Source organism: Myxine glutinosa, chromosome 2 (genome assembly GCF_964187855.1).
Source record: "Myxine glutinosa chromosome 2, kmMyxGlut1.1, whole genome shotgun sequence".
NCBI lineage: Eukaryota > Metazoa > Chordata > Myxini > Myxiniformes > Myxinidae > Myxine > Myxine glutinosa.
The window spans coordinates 261771266-261790136 of NC_136262.1; the positions used below are offsets into that span (position 1 = coordinate 261771266).

Here is an 18871-nt window from a genome sequence, read left to right on the forward strand (position 1 = left end):
TGCTCAGGTCCGGCGATCATCCACTTCTTGAAGGCTGGTGGGTTTTCAGTCAGGCCGACTGCTCCTCCAGGGCCCTTCACAAGCTCATTATTTTGTTCATGGGCTTGGTCGATCGGAATGCTGGAGAACCTTCTGGCTGTCTTCTGAACAACCCAGTTGCCTCTGACAATAAACTCCTCTTCGATTGTTGGAGGGAGGCTCTCCATGTCGTGGATGTGGATCGGGACCCATCTGGCATAATTATGGTGGTCAAGTGCGAAGAACCATGGTGCCAGGGCTTTCAGAGACTTGACATACAGGGGAAAGTCTCTTTCTCTGTGAGCGCGAACGAAGGTGAGTCCCAGGAGCTCAATCCTCAGGATGGTGTCCCAGTACTGAAAGGTTGGACTCTTCGTGATTGATCATGCTTTGTTTCCAGTCCTCTTCTGTCCTATCTTCAGTTGCTGCACCAGCAGCTCCCTTCAGGTAGGCATCATTTTGCAGCTTGGAGAGTGCCAGAGCGCTGACTTGGTGGGCATGCCTGGTTCTCGTCAGGTGTGATGCCTTCAGGAAGGATTCAGCTGTGCCAGCAGAGGCTATGCCTGCCTGGTTTATTGCTGTCGCCCATCCAGATCCGTCTAGGTAGTCTCCAAGTGTCTTCCACACCGCCATCTCCAGGTGGAGTCCGCCGAACATGACAACATACTGGTCTTCACCGTGTGTCTAGGCCAGTGCCACTGAATGAACTTGGCAAGTGCATACAGCGGAGCATCCATTGCTATTATTGGAATCTGTCCAGGGTTCAGGAACTGTGTAGATTCACGGATGACATCCATTCCATGCTTGATCATTGCAGGTGTGGCTGCCTTCTCATTGAAGAGAGGCAGAAGTTGAGTGATGGCAGCTTCTACTTCTTGAGCAGGACTGTTTTGAAACGAGGCATGGTAGGCGGACCAGGCTATACAATCTCCCTTGACCACCTCTTCTTTTGCCATGCAACATATAGCAACATATAGCAGATATAATTTCAACATATAGCAGATTTAATATAATATGAATGTAATTTAAAAATTTTTTAAAAGTCTATTGTGCATGCATCTTGCTGTTCGGATCGTTTGGCACCGGTTCTAGAATTGAAGCTTAGATGCCGAGGAAAATGCACCCGAGACACCTAATTTTCGAATATTGTTTTAAAATACTTCTAGATGTTCGATTTTAAAAACAATTACACCAAAATGTTCGGAAAAGATTCTCATTTCTGCAATAAAAACATTTCTTTTCCAAAAATCAAAAAAAAAAAATTTCCAAGAATTTTCCAAGAAATTTTCCAAATTGAGGAAATGCACCTGAGACACCTAATTTTCAAATATTGTTTTAAAATACTTCTAGATGTTCGATTTCAAAAACAATTACACCAAAATGTTCGGAAAAGATTCTCATTTCTGCAATAAAAACATTTATTTTCCAAAAACCCAAAAAAAAAATTTCCCAAAATTTTCAAAAAAAAATTTCCCCAAAAAAAAAGAAAATTCAAATAAGAGTGGTCGTATCGCTTGGCGCCGGTTAAAGAATCATAGCTGGGACCCTGAAGATTGCCTGATAAAATGTTGGTGCTTTTATCCGGCATGTCCCCATCCACTACCTAAGCTGCCTAGCTAGAATTCAAATGGAGCAAAAAGATTTGAAATAAATAATCAACAAACTTACTTGAATCTAGCTGATAGTTTCTTGTTGTGTAAATTTAAATTCACTAAGGCTGCGAATAACACTGATGCTACACTCATAAATGATTTCTTCTGGAAAATGTTTGATAGTGTCCGTTTATATATTGGAACACAAAAGATTGAAGCGGTTGATTATGTCTCTGCTACATCTGAAATAATGAAATTTACACTATATTCGTTTAGTGATAGAATGGGTAAGGGGTCTGTTGAAGGTTTTATTCCTGATATGACAACGGGAACAAATGCAGACCCTGGTTATAGTCAAAGGAAGGCAATGTATAATGATGATGCAAAAGCAGAGAATAGTTTTACCGTAGCGGTTCCCCTTAAGGGTATATTTGGATTTTGTGATTATGATAAAGTTTTGTATGGTCTTAAAATTAGAATTCAACTACAAAGGAATGATAATGTAAATAGGTTGCTTTTTGGGGGTGAAAATGCTTTTGGTGAAAATAATAAATTTGTTATTAATGATTTTTGTTGGTATATTAGTGAATATACTCCTAATCTTAAAACAGAAGAGATGTTAAATAAAAGACTTAACTCAAAGAATCCGCTAAATGTTTCATACCTTAAAAGAAGATGCCAACACGTTAAACTGGAACACACTTGGAATTTGGGTGTTCTTCAAGGAAAGCCACGATACCTCATTTTTGGCTCATTTTTTAAAAACCAGATGGAGATGAAGGTACTGATAAGAATAATGCGCTGAGTGATAATGCTAAGGTGAAACAACTTCAGGTTTCTCTTGATGGTACATTTTACCCACGAGATATATTGGAAATTGATTGGGAAAAAAATGATTATGCGGAAGCCGACAAGTCTTACCAAAAGGTGTGTGAAAGCAACGGTAATAATGATCCTATTTTGGATATGACTGCGTTTCAAAAACTTTATACAATCTACGCAATTGACCTGAGTTCTCAAAAGGAAACTATAAAGTATAATAGAGTGGATACTTCTCTATACATTGAAAGAGGGGAGAGTGAAGAAGTTGATACATATTGTTTGCTTTTGGAGGAAACAGAATTGCAGATTAATACAGATAATGGTGTTATGATTAATATCACATAAATTTTTCTAATAAATAAATGAGTAGGAAAGAACCAACTGTGGTATATATTAATCAAATCAATCTTAATAAACTATTGTTTTGTATTCAAAATCAAAAGCCTTGTACGATTAGCATGAATACAATTCAAAGAAAATGAGACATAAGAATTGATGTTTTGCTCACAAGAGAGCAGGTGAAAACACTAAATGATGCTGGATCACTTAAATTTAAAATATCAAAACCTATGTTGAAGAAATATTCAATAAAGGAGACAAGAGGAGGATTTCTTCCATTTCTAATTCCTTTATTTGCTGGTTGGAAAGACATAACAAGGACACGCGTTGTGACACGGTGACGTGTCAAGGACACGGTGACGGCCCGGGACGGTCAAGGACGCCAATCTGAGTACCAAGAAAATGCTACACACCACATTTTTACTTTCATTTGTTTCTCCCTGTGTCTGTATTTGAGTCCGAATGGATGGTCCCTCGGTTAGGAATTTAGTGTCATTGTTTTTTTATTGTATTGCATTGATTTTTATTGAACCCTTTAATTGTTAACTTTCAATTCCTTGTCTTGTCCGTTTATTTGTTTGTGGTTTGGAAAACCAGCGCCGGCCATACAGGTAAGCTCTCGTCGCCTTCCAATACCCCCCACCCCCCCTCCCCCTCCACACGTGTCACTACCACCATAGTTGGATATACGCCACGGCGTTAAAGCTCGATTGGCCATCCTCACCCTGCAGTGTTCACTACAAGGGAGACACATGACAATATTTAAGTTGCATCTCAACTACAATTCATAACAACCGCACCATGCTGGCACCCATTGGCCCAGGAACACCCCGGCCCAGGCTCCTTCCACACAAATGCCCTATCTAGCACACCCTCCATCTTCGTTTTCACAACGTCAAGCTGAGCAAGGTGTGAAGCAAGGGCACCGGTTCAAATGGAAGTGGAACACTCCATTTAGCTGCAAATTAAGGCCTAAGTAGGACACAGCATTTAAGGCCAAAGTTGCTGAAGAGCCTCAGCTAAACTGCCAGTAGTTTTAATTAATAACACAAGTTCTTGAAAACATCACAACAACTTGACCCAACATTAATGACAAGTCAACTGACCTTATGTTTACCCTTATTTGGGCAAACACCAGGATCACGCCAAAGCCTTTCAGAGCAGGCCAAAGCATTTTTTTACGTGAAAAAAATGTTTTAAAACTGTTTCTAAAATCACTCTGTAGCGCCACAACCTTTGTAGCCACATGAAAGGTAATATTAAATGATCCCTGACTGAATCCTTTGTGGATGCAGGGAAGTGTTTTAGGTCCCCACAAAAAAATAGAAAATAAAAATCTGAATTTGATTTATTAATTCGACTTTCAACATCCGTACTATAAAAGGAGCCATGCGTGCGTGCATCCAATTCACCTGACTCCACAGACAATTTAAACATAAAAATCATATGGCCGCCATGTTGGTGCTAACTGCTATGTGAAGCCAAATACATATTTGGATGTAATATTACCCTGCGCTCGCAAAGCGAAAAGCAGGGTTAGACATTCGGTTGTGTGCATACGTGTGGCGTACGTGTCTGCATTTTAAAAATTCATTACCTCCGCCACCAAAGGTGGATGGAGGTTATGTTTTCACCCCTGTCTGTCTGTTTGTCCGCTTGTCTGTCTGTCCGTTTGTGAACAAAATGTCTCAAAAAGTTGTGGACAGATTCGGACGAAATTTGGCAGAGATGTAGCGAATGTGACAAGGACGAAACGATTAGATTTTGGTGAAGATCCGGATCCTGATCCGGCTACTAGAATTTTTAAAGTGATTTTTCACCATTGGGAGATCGGGCCAAAAATGATACATAGCAGGATATCTCAAAAAGTTGTAGACGGATTCGGACGAAGATTGGCAGAGATGTAGCGTATGTCACAAGAACGAAATTATTATATATAGGTGAAGATCCAGAATCGGATCTGGCTACTAGAATTTTTAAAGTGATTTTTCACCATTGGGAGATCAGGCCAAAAATGATACATAGCAGGATATCTCAAAAAGTTGTGGACGGATTTGGACGAAACTTGGTGGACAGGTTGGAGGTCTGACAAGGACGATTCGATTCAATTTTGGTGATGATCCGGATCCAGCTAGTAAAAAATTTAAGTGATGCTTTACCATTGAGTGATATGGCCAACCAGGCAGAGGTATGCTCTCTACTGAGTGCTGTTCTAGTTTTCTCTGCAATTGTTAGTCTGATGGACACGAAATTTTGACCATAGGAGTGCCTCCACTGGTACACCTTTTCAATGGCAATTATGACGTCATAGGTCACATGGTATGGGCGCCATCTTGGAAAAACGTTGCACCTCTATATCTACATAACCGCTTCAGGGATAAAATTGAAACATGGCTCATTGTCAAATACTCTCTATGGGGAATAAGTATTGTTACCGATGACGTCGTTGATGCCTTAATTATGATGTCATAATTTGACAGGGACAATGCTTAGTCTCATCAGTTTGAATTTTTTTGTGTGTGATCTAAACAACAATTATATTAAAGAATATAAATTTATGATGTCATTGCTCACGTGGTCTGGCCGTCATATTGGATCAAAGAAAAAAACTCTTCAAAAACAGAAGAGTTGGCTTGCACCAAGTTGACTGCGCAGGGATAGTATTCTATGAATACCACCTTGTGTTCACAATTGCCATGCCCTCCGTATAAGTTTCCCTTCAGAGTAAAACTACCAAAGCGATAGTTAAAAGTATTTTGAGCAATCAAGGCAGCATTCTGTTGTTTATCACACTATCCAAATAACTATGTAGCATTCTCTCAAGTACGACTTTTACAGGTTTGGAACACCGTGGAGTTTACGCAGGTCCTTGCTACTATTACCGACTATTTTCTCTTAAACGACTCGACCAGGGGACCATAAAACCCATGTCTTGTAAAGGTCTTTGTTGAGGACTCCCAGGAATCTTGCGACTTTGTGAAAGATAGCATCCGTCATTATTTATTTATAACAATGTGCATATATGCATCCGGAAGAAGATCATTGGTTTTGAGTCTCATGGTCACTTGACATTTACAATTCCACAGGGTTTCGACATATCCCGCGGGATTATGAATTGCGCAGGTGACTGTGATGGGCCATGACATGGAGGAGATGTACCAAACGCGGTTTCTGTGAAGTTGGTGATAACACAATATGAGAGGGGAAAGCGTTCAATGATCGCTGTTTCGTTGTGCAGAGGCACAACTCTTTCTCTTGGGTACTTTTCCAAGTATTTTCGGCTTCTTTTGGAAGCTTTGTGAGTCATTGTAGATAACAATTCTTATCTCATATTCTTTATGTTGCCCCGAACCGTGGCGTTTCCTGTGGCTTCTGGGCATGCGGATTATGTCATTTAGAAAGTTGTGTTGAGAGTGTGTGGAGTGGATCATGATGTCACTCACAATGCTTTGGGACCATTGAGGAACAACGTTGGCAAAAATACGTCGTTTTAACCACATATATCTGACGTTTGTTTTGTTTTGATTACCTGAGTGGGTCCAAAGCTATAAGTTGTCGAGTTTGGTCGTTTTGAATCATGAATCACAGGATTTTGTGTGAAACTGTTTTGCACTCGACACAAAGTACCTTTTTGTATGAACAGAAATAAATAGAAATACTCATAACAGAATTACAAAATGCATACTTTGAAGGATAAAAATTTCAGACAAGGTCGCACGAGGTTGAATTTTAATGCAAAACAGCTCGTCAAATGTGACACGTAATCGGCATTACGTCATGCAAATCGTTAGAACAAAAGGTTTTCATTAGCACAGATGGAGTGAACGGTATGATTCTTCTTCTTCAATGCAACAAATTGATCCCACCTTGTGGGGTCAGCTGGCAAACGTTTTTGACCCATCTTTCATCAAGGAGATGGTCTGTCCTGACCTGACTGTGGTAGGAATTAGTAATTTGGTGAGGGTACCGGCGATAACTCGCCTATCCTTCTGGGAGGACACCATGGGATCTTTAACGTCCACCAATGACCAGTGCTGGCAGATGGGTCCTTCCACTTGTTATCCTGATGGATGGTGTACAAATTGCGGATATTCAGTAAGACACCAGAATGGAAGTTTATAGCTGGGTCAGGATTGTTGTACCCAGCATAGACGGCTCAGAGGCGAGTGTACATATACTGTACCTCTCGGCTATCCTGACATCTTGAGAGAATGTTCTCTATCCGAACTCAAGAGGCAGTTCTTCTGGCTTTTTACAACAAAATGCTGTCACCATGCTCAATCCTCCGTTATTGATCGATGTTAGTTATTGACAAGTTATATACATATACATTATACATGGCGATTACCTGGAATGAACAGGGAGCACAAATGGAGCAAACTTGTCTTTGTCTCATGCTTATGAAATATAAGCTATCAAATTCATTAAAAAATAGGTTTTGCTTCGTCTAAAGCCCTTTCTTTGCACTAAACACGTAAAAATAGTTTGATCAGGCACAATAAAGCATCGTCACAAAGAAGCTTCTGCTCAGCTCTGTACAGGTGCATACGATTCACAGGAACGGAGCACGTCGCATCCTTATTTAATCCCATCGTGCTTTGCTAAGGAAATAAAGTTAATTTTCAGAAGTGGCACAATCGCAAAATTAATCAAAAGATAAAACTTGGGTTTCAAAGAAAAAAAAACAGTTTTCCATCTTGAAAGCGTTTTTTTTTTTTTTACCAAAGTTTAACAAATCATGCAATTCCCTCTTGCAATTCAACAATACGTGAATTTCAAAATCGAACCAGAGCTTGAATTTGAATTCTCAAAAAGAAAATTAATCATCTGCTCAAAAATCTTTTGAACAACATTTGTTGACTCTTGGAAAGTCAAACCTCGATTATTAAAACACATTTCAATTAAAATGTTTGCAAACACAGGGAGTGGAGGGAAGAGGGTTTCAGGCATTTACCTTCCTGGCACAACTGTGCAGAATACCATCGGTGACTCCTGATAAACACTCAAAACCCAGGTCCTCCCGAGAAAAGCCATAGAGATTCGGGTTCTCACCAAAAAAATACCCAACAATGATGATAGACCGAATCCAAAACTCAACCAGAACGGCACTCGGTAGAGCGCATACCTCCACCCAGCTGAACAGTTGATTCCTTTGACCGCTCCTCCTCCAGTGAGGAAGAACATCTCATCCTCATGATGAGACCGAGCTGTGCACTAAAGCAAAGATCTGAAGAAGTGTCACCTGCCCCCAAAACAACACAAACTAAGCTCCAGATTAACAGTGGAGGTGTATAAAATGAGCTGAAGCTTAGAGGAGAAGGAGACCATCCTCTATTGTAAATCGAATTCCACACATGAGTCATTGGGGACAATCAGAAAAGGAAAACGTTTCAAGTACCAACTGCAAACTTCAAAAGATCCATAAAATATCACCTCTTTAGCAACCCAAGGAAGAGACGTTCAGAGTCGACTCAGACAAAGTCATCAATGTTAGACACAATGCTCTGAATTGTGTGGAATAGAGAGTCATCTAAATCGACAGATGTGTCGGAGTTTGAGCAAATTGAATTGGCTCTCCAGGATTCATCGATACGCACAAAGTATCACAATTTGGTCCTCAAAACATGATAAAAAAAGATGGTGATTCGTCTCCATAGCAGGTTTTGTCATCACAAAGATGGGCGAGATACGCTTGGCTCAGCTGATCGAGGATGCGTGTTCAACGACAGTTTAATAAAAGAGCTTCCAGTGAAGACCAAAATGGGTCATTTACAACGGATCTTGTCACCTCTTGTCACACGTGCATGCAACAAGTTCACGACCACCGGACCCTTGACTGTAATTGCTTAATTGCCTTGTGTCTGAGTTCTACTCTCACTTCATCCTGATCTTTGTGCAGTCTTCACAACAGTGTCCACCTCGGCCAAAGTCGCTTGTAAACTCTTCCTTCTAACTATAAAGTGTTGCGTAAACAACCCAAAGTACAGTTCCCCAATAAACACGTAAACCGAGGTTTTCATTTCCACCATCGTATGTAAACTTTCTATCGGAAGTGCATCCCCCTAATGTCAGGTCTCCTAAATGTGCGAGAGACATTTGTGGCAATTTGGATCACTTTTCCTTGGGGAAGATTTTGTGGCACAAAATAGAAAATATCTGAAAAATCCAATATTTAAATTGTGTTAACATTGAAGAGCGTATGTTCACCGATGAGAGTCATAAAATAGCCCTATTAAAGATGCTGCACATTGTGCAGGATTAGTCCATCAGCGTGACGATCAGTTTGCTGCACCTCCAAAGTGATATGAAGAGTGAAGGTAACTGCCACGGAAAGCGTGAAACAAATTACTTACAGAGAGTAATACAGTAAAAGAGTCATAAACAGCGTCCTTCCACCATCACGATGTCCATCGGGATTCTGAAGGGTGATGTAGCCAGTCAAGGCAACGACCTATCAAATGCCACAACTCCGTATACGGTGGTTCTGCCTTGTCGAGCTCGTTCAGATCCTTATATGGAAAGTGCTGAAGGGAATAAAACGTTCGGGTCAAGTTTCCAAAAGCTGTGGTAACACATTTAGGGACAATGCTGATGTAAAACATGAGAATATGTTACTGTGACAGGTTCGTCTTGGTGAAGGTTTGTCAAACAAAAATATTGAGAAAACGCGTCGCTCTTCTTGCAAACACGAACATGGATAATTTTTTTACTAGATGTGATTATGAGGTTAGGAGAAGCTGGACTACAATGTAATGCAATCTATTATATATTGCGAACCATGGTGTCTGTCCATGCGTTCATCTGTCTCCCATTTACGGCGGCCTCTTCCGGTTCTGCGTTTGAAAAGTTGTACAAGCAGGCAAAGCTCAACATTAACTTTTTATTGTTCCTTCTAGTAATATTTAAATCAACATGAACATGTGGATTTAAGAAATTTGATACAGATCTTCATGGAGTGACGCCCAATTTAAAATAGCGATTTTTTTCCTCTTTTTAGACAAATTGAACCTCCGCCGCCTCATGTTGCACCACCATTTCATGGTCGGTGGTATAAGTAGCTGAGAACTTTGGTTCTGAGTAAAATCAAGAGTGCAACACAATTAACCTTTTTAAAGTCCATTAAATAATTTAAATTGATAGGTTTACTTAAACTTTTCCCATCACTGGAGATGGGTACTTTTGGTTGTGTAATATAATGTAATCTTCCATATGCAGTACTGTATTTTGAGCTGTGGTATCTTTTCGTGCGTTTGTCTGTCTCCCATTTATGGCAGCTGTTCCCAGGAATTTTTCAACATGAGGTGTAAAAGGACTGGCACTAGACAACTTGAAGTGGGTACTTTTCCATCTGATCAAATGATCAAACTCCGCACATCCCACGCGATCAAATTATCAAAACGATCAAATGATCAAACCATCCGATAAAAAGTCTATGTTCGTAATTTAAGGAGAATATGCCATTACCAGTGACACAGTTATCTTTGGATGAGTTTTGTATTTGAAACCAAATCATGAGTGATTAACTTTTGTGTCATTTACTTAGTCAATGCTATGAAATCAGGTTGCATCATTTGATTCAACACTACGGTCATCATCCCTCTCTTCTTTAAAAAAAAAAGTGAGAAAAAGAAGATGCTTTACGGAATTGAGAAAACACTTGCCTGAGAAAGTCTGGTGCGCGGAGAATCATTTGCTCAAAGTCAGTGACGGACAGTTTACCATCATCATCCAGATCCGCTTCCTCAAGAACCTTGTTGACCACAAGCATGATCTCCTGGGAAGTCAATTCTTCTCGAGTAAGCCTCCGTAACGTCTTCTCCAAATCCTCACGACCAATTGTGCCATCGCCATCAAAGTCTGTGAGGCAGAAGCCATCTAGGATGTAAATACGGTACTAAATTGGGAGAGATGGATAGATAGATAGAGAGAGAGAGAGAGAGAGAGAGAGAGAGAGAGAGAGAGAGAGAGAGAGGGAGAGAGAGAGAGAGAGAGAGAGAGAGAGAGAGAGAGAGATTTTGACTTTTTAGACTTTTTATTACAAAAATATAAAAATACAAGCCAGTGGGTGAAGATATTATTCAATTCAGGCACAACAATCAAAAACACAGAAAAGAAAAAAAAGATAATGACAGGAAAGGAAAGGAAAGGAATTCAAAACAGTACAATGAACTAGAAAAGAAAAACAACAACAGAAAAACCGACCACACACTGATTCAATCGAAACAAACCTACAAATATATCATTAATTCATTCTCCTGCACCATGCAGATCCCATCAAAACACCAAATGTTCATAAACTCATCAATACATTTCTTTCTTTCAGAAACACACAATTCAAGTTTGAGTCTTGCAGATATCAAGGCATTAAAAAAGAACAAGACATCACATTGCCCAATCGGCTTTCCTTTCAGTTTTTCCTTCCTCGATAAATAAATTGCCATTTTCGCCGTGGCCACTAAAAACAAAAACAACATATGTACATGTTCTTTCATATCATTGAAACCAAAAATAAATGATCGCAGAGAAAAAGTGATCTTCATTTTTCCAGCCATGTAATTCAGCCATTGAAATAAAGGCACAAGCCTTGCACAATCAACGTACGCATGGAACACATCCTCTGTGTAAACACAGAACGGGCAACACGTAGATGTGGGCGTGAAATGACTCACTAAAATATTAGACGGAATGATCCAGTGTATCATTCGCCACTGGAGATCACCTGTCCTTTTGCTTACCAGCTTACTGTATATTGATTCCCATACAGGCTCAGATGGGAGTCCTTCCGGCATTAGCCCTTTCCACCTGGCCACTCCATTTAATGGTGAGTTCCCAAGCAGAACTGCAGTGCATAACCGATACGGGTCTTTACTACTGCATTTCTGAAAAATGTTTTGTCCCTCACTAATTGGGGGCAAGTCTCCGTGACTAGGCTGTATCAATAAACCAGGAAATTGCCAGTCATTGGATGTCACCAAAACTTCCTGGGTCCATCTTAGTCCAAGTTGGAAGCTTTTCTTTACATTTCCTTTAGGACTCTTCCGATTATTCTGTTTCACCATATTCCAGTCATATCGGCTATCTCTTGCACCTACTTCCACCCCCATCCAGAATCATGGCGGAGGTCCAACACTTTGATTATGCCTGCTGTAATAAAGTGTTGATAAAAGTCTCGGCTTCTTGGAATTGCAGGAAAAAGCGGGTTGTAAAAAAGGGGTTCTTCCACAAACATGTTTGTAGCATAGGTTTCTTGCTGGCAACTAGTCGAAAGGCTTTGCCAGAGAGAGAGAGAGAGAGAAAAAAAGAAAGAAAGAGAAAGAGAAAGACAGTGTGTGTGTGTGTGTGTGTGTGTGTGTGTGTGTGTGTGTGTGTGTGTTTTAGTTATAAAACCATTATGTATACATCTCGGCATTCAATTATGCTTGTTCAGACATAGCACACTCCCATCTGAGATCTCTAGCCTGGGTTCAATTCCCGATGCGACTATAAACTGTCATCCTGGTGTTTCGTATGCAGGGCATTGCGTCAATGTGTGCACCCTGTCCATGGCTATGGTGACCCATCTGCTAGGACTCATTCCTGCTGGTGAACCTTAAAGATTCCATGGTGCTTTTTGAAAATAGTAGGCGACTATGTTTTGGCACCCTGAGAAAAATTACAAATTCCTGTCCTGACTATACTACTTCTGGGGAGGAAACTGCAAACCAGCCAGTGTAGTCGTTGATATGAGATTGTTTCGTCAGAATGGAACCTCCCATCGGTCAGACCACCAAATAAAAAGTTGGAGACCAATAATGCTGTTGGTAATCTCGAGGTTGGTGTTGCTGAAGCCCTTGTTTTCCTGTCTTTTTTTTTTTTGTATACAAGATCGAGGCTCGTGTAAGAGCTAATATTAATCACACAAAAAAACGGACACATAAAAAAACATTTAATAAAGGGAGCGGGAGACAAGATGGGGAGAGAGAAGGAAACACATAAGTATAACAGTGGATAACAGGGACATCAGGAGATCTGTGAGAGGGAGAGGGCTTGGGGGGGCGGGGGGGAAAGAAGGGGAAGGGGGTGGGAGAAGTATAAAACACATGGACACATGTCTTCTACGGCAAAGAAGAAGATGCTGAAAATTGGACAGAAAATCAGGATGTGGGAATTTGCAATATGGTCATTGTACCAACACACAATACCCTGCTCTTTTTAGAAGGTCCCATTTATATGCGAATGCTAGCAGACAGGATAGCCTGTTTAATGTAACCACTCCGATATGCAGTGTACTATTTCTATGATGTGATATCCTTACTGTGAAGCACCAGAACTACAGTGTGTCAATCATGATCTTCTGGGTCCTTGTGGTCTTCTGGGTCCTTGGGAATTTTGGGTCATCGGAGTCTTTTAGGTCTTTTAACCGGTGGGCACAGTCGTGTTCAAAGATTGCCCATTAAAACCCCACTCAAATCCCTCCTAAATCGGTTGAAAGATTAATCATTAAAACCCCACTCAAATCCCTCCTAAATCGGTTCAAAGATTGCCCATTAAAACCCCACTCAAATCCCTCCTATATTGGTTGAAAGATTAACCATTAAAACCCCACTCAAATCCCTCCTAAATCAGTTGAAATATTAACCATTAAAAACCCACTCAAATCCCTCCTAAATCGGTTCAAAGATTGCCCATTAAAACCCCACTCAAATCCCTCCTAAATCGGTTGAAAGATTAACCATTTAAACCCCACTCAAATCCCTCCTAAATCGGTTCAAAGATTGCCCATTTAAACCCCACTCAAATCCCTCCTAAATCGGTTGAAAGATTAACCATTTAAACCCCACTCAAATCCCTCCTAAATCGGTTGAAAGATTGCCCATTAAAACCCCACTCAAATCCCTCCTAAATCGGTTGAAAGATTAACCATTTAAACCCCACTCAAATCCCTCCTAAATCGGTTCAAAGATTGCCCATTAAAACCCCACTCAAATCCCTCCTAAATCGGTTCAAAGTTTGCCCATTAAAACCCCACTCAAATCCCTCCTAAATCGGTTCAAAAATTGCCCATTAACCCCCCCCCCACTCAAATCCCTCCTAAATCGGTTCAAAGATTGCCCATTAACCCCCCCCCCCCTCACACTCAAATCCCTCCTAAATCGGTTCAACGATTGCCCATTAACCCCCACTCCCCCACTCAAATCCCTCCTAAATCGGTTCAAAGATTGCCCATTAACCCCCCCCCTCCCCCACTCAAATCCCTCCTAAATCGGTTCAAAGATTGCCCATTAACCCCCCCCCCCCCACTCAAATCCCTCCTAAATCGGTTCAAAGATTGCCCATTAAAACCCCACTCAAATCCCTCCTAAATCGGTTGAAAGATTGCCCATTAAAACCACACTCAAATCCCTCCTAAATCGGTTGAAAGATTGCCCATTTAAACCCCACTCAAATCCCTCCTAAATCGGTTGAAAGATTAACCATTTAAACCCCACTCAAATCCCTCCTAAATCGGTTCAAAGATTGCCCATTAAAACCCCACTCAAATCCCTCCTAAATCGGTTCAAAGTTTGCCCATTAACCCCCCCCCCCCCACTCAAATCCCTCCTAAATCGGTTCAAAGATTGCCCATTAACCCCCCCCCCCCACTCAAATCCCTCCTAAATCGGTTCAAAGATTGCCAATTAACTCCCCCCCCCCCCCTCAAATCCCTCCTAAATCGGTTCAAAGATTGCCCATTAAAACCCCACTCAAATCCCTCCTAAATCGCTTCAAAGATTGCCCATTAAAACCCCACTCAAATCCCTCCTAAAGCGCTACTCAAAGCCTTTGAAACCTACCCTTATGAAGGGGGACAGACACACACACAAACACAAACACCCATTGTGTTTTATATGGTAGATATTAATCACATTATTATTAAAAAATGTATTATTATATCATTATATAAAACTGAAAGATTATCATCCTTTGGACTTACCATACCAAAGGTGGATGGAGGTTATGTTTTCACCCATGTCCCTCTCCTTGTCTGTCTGTTTGCTTGTGAACAAGATATCAAAATTTTGTGGACGGATTCGGTAGACATTTGGCAGAGATGTGGCGTATGTGACAAGGACGAAGTGATTAGATTTTGGTGAAGATCCGGATTCGGATCCGGCTAGTAGAATGTTTTATGTGATTCTTCATCATTGGGAGATTGCGCCAAAACGATACATGGCAGAACATCTCAAAAAGTTGTGGAGATTTGGACAAAACTTGGTGGACCGGTTGGGTGTCTGACAAGGACAAATAGATTCGATTTTGGTAAAGATCTGAATATGGATTCGGATATGAGGATAATTAGAGTTTTTAAGTGATTCTTCATCATTGGGAGATTGGGCCAAAACGATACATGGCAGGATATCTCAAAAAGTTGTGGACGGATGATTTTGATTAAATGTGATTCTGTATTGTGATTTTCTGGTCCACTCTGGAATACAAAACGTAAACTTCATCTATCGGAGGTGTGCTGTCCACTGAATGCCGTTCTATTTATTATATTATATATTATTATACAACAATTTTGTATAATCATTATTATACAAAACCAAAATATCAGTAGCATTATTATACATTAATTACATGAATTCAGGACGACAAACTCCACACAATAATAGATTTTGACCCCCAAATACACGGTAAGTTTATTCATTCACGAAACCCATAGATTTTGTGAATGAATAAAATAACTCAACATACCTTTTGTGAATAAATTAACCGACTTACTGTAGATTTTGTAAATAAATGAACTAACTCATGGTACACTTTGAAATTAATAAACAAACTTACCATACTATTTGTGAATGAAAGAACTGACTTACTGGAGATTTTGTGTATGATTAAACAAACTTACCATACTATTTGTGAATGAAAGAACTGACTTACTGTAGATTATGTGAATGATTAGACAAACTTACCATACTATTTGTGAATGAAAGAACTGACTTACTGTAGATTATGTGAATGATTAGACAAACTTACCATACTATTTGTGAATGAATGAACTGACTTACCATAAATTATGTGAATGATTAAACAAACTTACCATACTATTTGTGAATGAAAGAACTCACTAAGTGTAGATTATCTGAATGATTAAACAAATTTACCATACTATTTGTGAATGAAAGAACTGACTTACTGTAGATTATGTGAATGATTAGACAAACTTACCATACAATTTGTGAATGAATGAACTGACTTACCGTAAATTATGTGAATGATTAAACAAACTTACCGTACTATTTGTGAATGAAAGAACTGACTTACCGTAGATTATGTGAATGATTAAACAAACTTACCATACTATTTGTGAATGAATGAACTGACTTACTGGAGATTATGTGAATGATTAAACAAACTTATCATACTATTTGTGAATGAAAGAACTGACTTACTGGAGATTTCGTGAATGATTAAACAAACTTACCATACTATTTGTGAATGAAAGAACTCACTAACTGTAGATTTTGTGAATGATTAAACAAACTTACCACACTAATTGTGAATGAAAGAACTGACTGACTGTAGATTATGTGAATGATTAAACAAACTTACCATACTATTTGTGAATGAAAGAACTGACTTACCGTAGATTATGTGAATGATTAAACAATCTTACCATACTATTTGTGAATGAAAGAACTGACTAACTGGAGATTGTGTGAATGATTAAACAAACTTACCATGCTATTTGAGAATGAAATAACTGACTTGCCGTAGATTATGTGAATGATTAAACAAACTTACCATACTATTTGTGAATGAAAGAACTGACTTACCGTAGATTATGTGAATGATTAAACAAACTTACCATACTATTTGTGAATGAAAGAACTGACTTACCGTAGATTATGTGAATGATTAAACAAACTTACCATACTATTTGTGAATGAAAGAACTGACTTACCATAGATTATGTGAATGATTAAACAAACTTACCATACTAATTGTGAATGAAAGAACTGACTTACTGTAGATTATGTGAATGATTAAACAAACTTACCATGCTGTTTGTGAATGAAAGAACTGACTTATCGTAGATTATGTGAATGATTAAACAAACTTACCATACTATTTGCGAATGAAAGAACTGACTTATCGTAGATTATGTGAATGATTAAAAAACTTACCATACTATTTGTGAATGAATAAACTGACTAACTGTAGATTTTGTGAATGACTAAAAAACTTGCCATACTATTTGTGAATGAAAGAACTGACTAACTGTTGATTTTGTGAATGATAAAACAAACTTACCATACTATTTGTGAATGAAAGAACTGACTTACCGTAGATTATGTGAATGATTAAACAAACTTACCATACTATTTGTGAATGAAAGAACTGACTTATCATAGATTATGTGAATAATTAAACAAACTTACCATACTATTTGTGAATGAAAGAACTGACTTACTGTAGATTTTGTGAATGATTAAACAAACTTACCATACTATTTGTGAATGAAAGAACTGACTTACTGTAGATTATGTGAATGATTAAACAAACTTACCATACTATTTGTGAATGAATGAACTGACTAACTGTAGATTTTGTGAATGATTAAACAAACTTACGATACTATTTGTGAATGAATGAACTGACTAACTCTAGATTATGTGAATGAATAAACAAACTTACCATACTATTTGTGAATGAAAGAACTGACTTACCGTAGATTATGTGAATGATTAAACAAACTTACCATACTATTTGTGACTGAAAGAACTGACTAACTCTAGATTATGTGAATGATGAAACAAACTTACCATACTATTTGTGAATGAAAGAACTGACTTACTGAAGATTATGTGAATGATTAAACAAACTTACCATACTATTTGTGAATGAATGAACTGACTTACCGTAGGTTATGTGAATGATTAAACAAACTTACCATACTATTTGTGAATGAAAGAACTGACTTACTGTAGATTATGTGAATGATTAAACAAACTTACCATACTATTTGTGAATGAAAGAACTGACTTACTGTAGATTATGTGAATGATTAAACAAACTTACCATACTATTTGTGAATGAATGAAATGACTAACTGTAGATTTTCTGAATGATTAAACAAACTTACCATACTATTTGTGAATGAAAGAACTGACTTACTGTAGATTATGTGAATGATTAAACAAACTTACCAAACTATTTGTGAATGAAAGAACTGACTAAATGTAGATTATGTGAATGATTAAACAAACTTACCATACTATTTGTGAATGAATGAACTGACTTACTGTAGATTAAATGAATGATTAAACAAACTTACCATATGATCTGTGAATGAAAGAACTGGCTTACCCTGGATTATGTAAATGATTAAACAAACTTACCATACTAATTGTGAATGAATGAACTGACTTACCGTAGATTATGTGAATGATTAAACAAACTTACCATTCTATTTGTGAATGAATGAACTGACACTGTAGATTATGTGAATGATTAAACAAACTTACCATACTAATTGTGAATGAATGAACTGACACTGTAGATTATGGGAATGATTAAACAAACTTACCATACTAATTGTGAATGAATGAACTGACTTACCGTAGATTATGTGAATGATTAAACAAACTTACCATACTAATTGTGAATGAATGAACTGACTTACCATAGATTATGTGAATGATTAAACAAACTTACCATACTATTTGTGAATGGAAGAACTGACTTACTGTAGATTATGTGAATGATTAAACAAACTTACCATACTATTTGTGAATGAATGAACTGACTTACCATAGATTATGTGAATGATTAAACAAACTTACCATACTATTTGTGAATGAATGAACTGACTAAATGTAGATTATGTGAATGATTAAACAAACTTACCATACTATTTGTGAATGAATGAACTGACTAAATGTAGATTATGTGAATGATCAAACAAACTTACCATACTATTTGTGAATGAAAGAACTGACTTACTGGGGATTTTGTGAATGATTAAACAAACTTACCATACTATTTGTGAATGAATGAACTGACTTACCGTAGATTATGTGAATGATTAAACAAACTTACCATACTATTTGTGAATGAAAGAACTGACTTACCGTAGA

The 18871-nt window shown here is 38.4% G+C and overlaps 1 protein-coding gene and 1 long non-coding RNA gene across 2 annotated transcripts in view; both read right to left on the reverse strand.

Moving 5' to 3' along the window:
• The window catches only part of LOC144890746 (uncharacterized), a 388459-nt gene that overhangs the window by 249443 nt on the left and 120145 nt on the right, over window positions 1-18871 (reverse strand). The window lies entirely within an intron of this gene.
• LOC137422116 (calcium and integrin-binding family member 2-like) overlaps window positions 6484-18871 on the reverse strand; it is a 90425-nt gene continuing 78037 nt past the window's right edge. The window contains exons 5-6 of the mRNA XM_078772498.1: window positions 10433-10628; window positions 6484-9295 (exon numbers count right to left, since the gene is read on the reverse strand). Coding sequence (XP_078628624.1) covers window positions 9274-9295; window positions 10433-10628 — 218 coding nt within the window. The 3' untranslated portion in view covers window positions 6484-9273. The remainder of the gene's footprint in view (window positions 9296-10432; window positions 10629-18871) is intronic.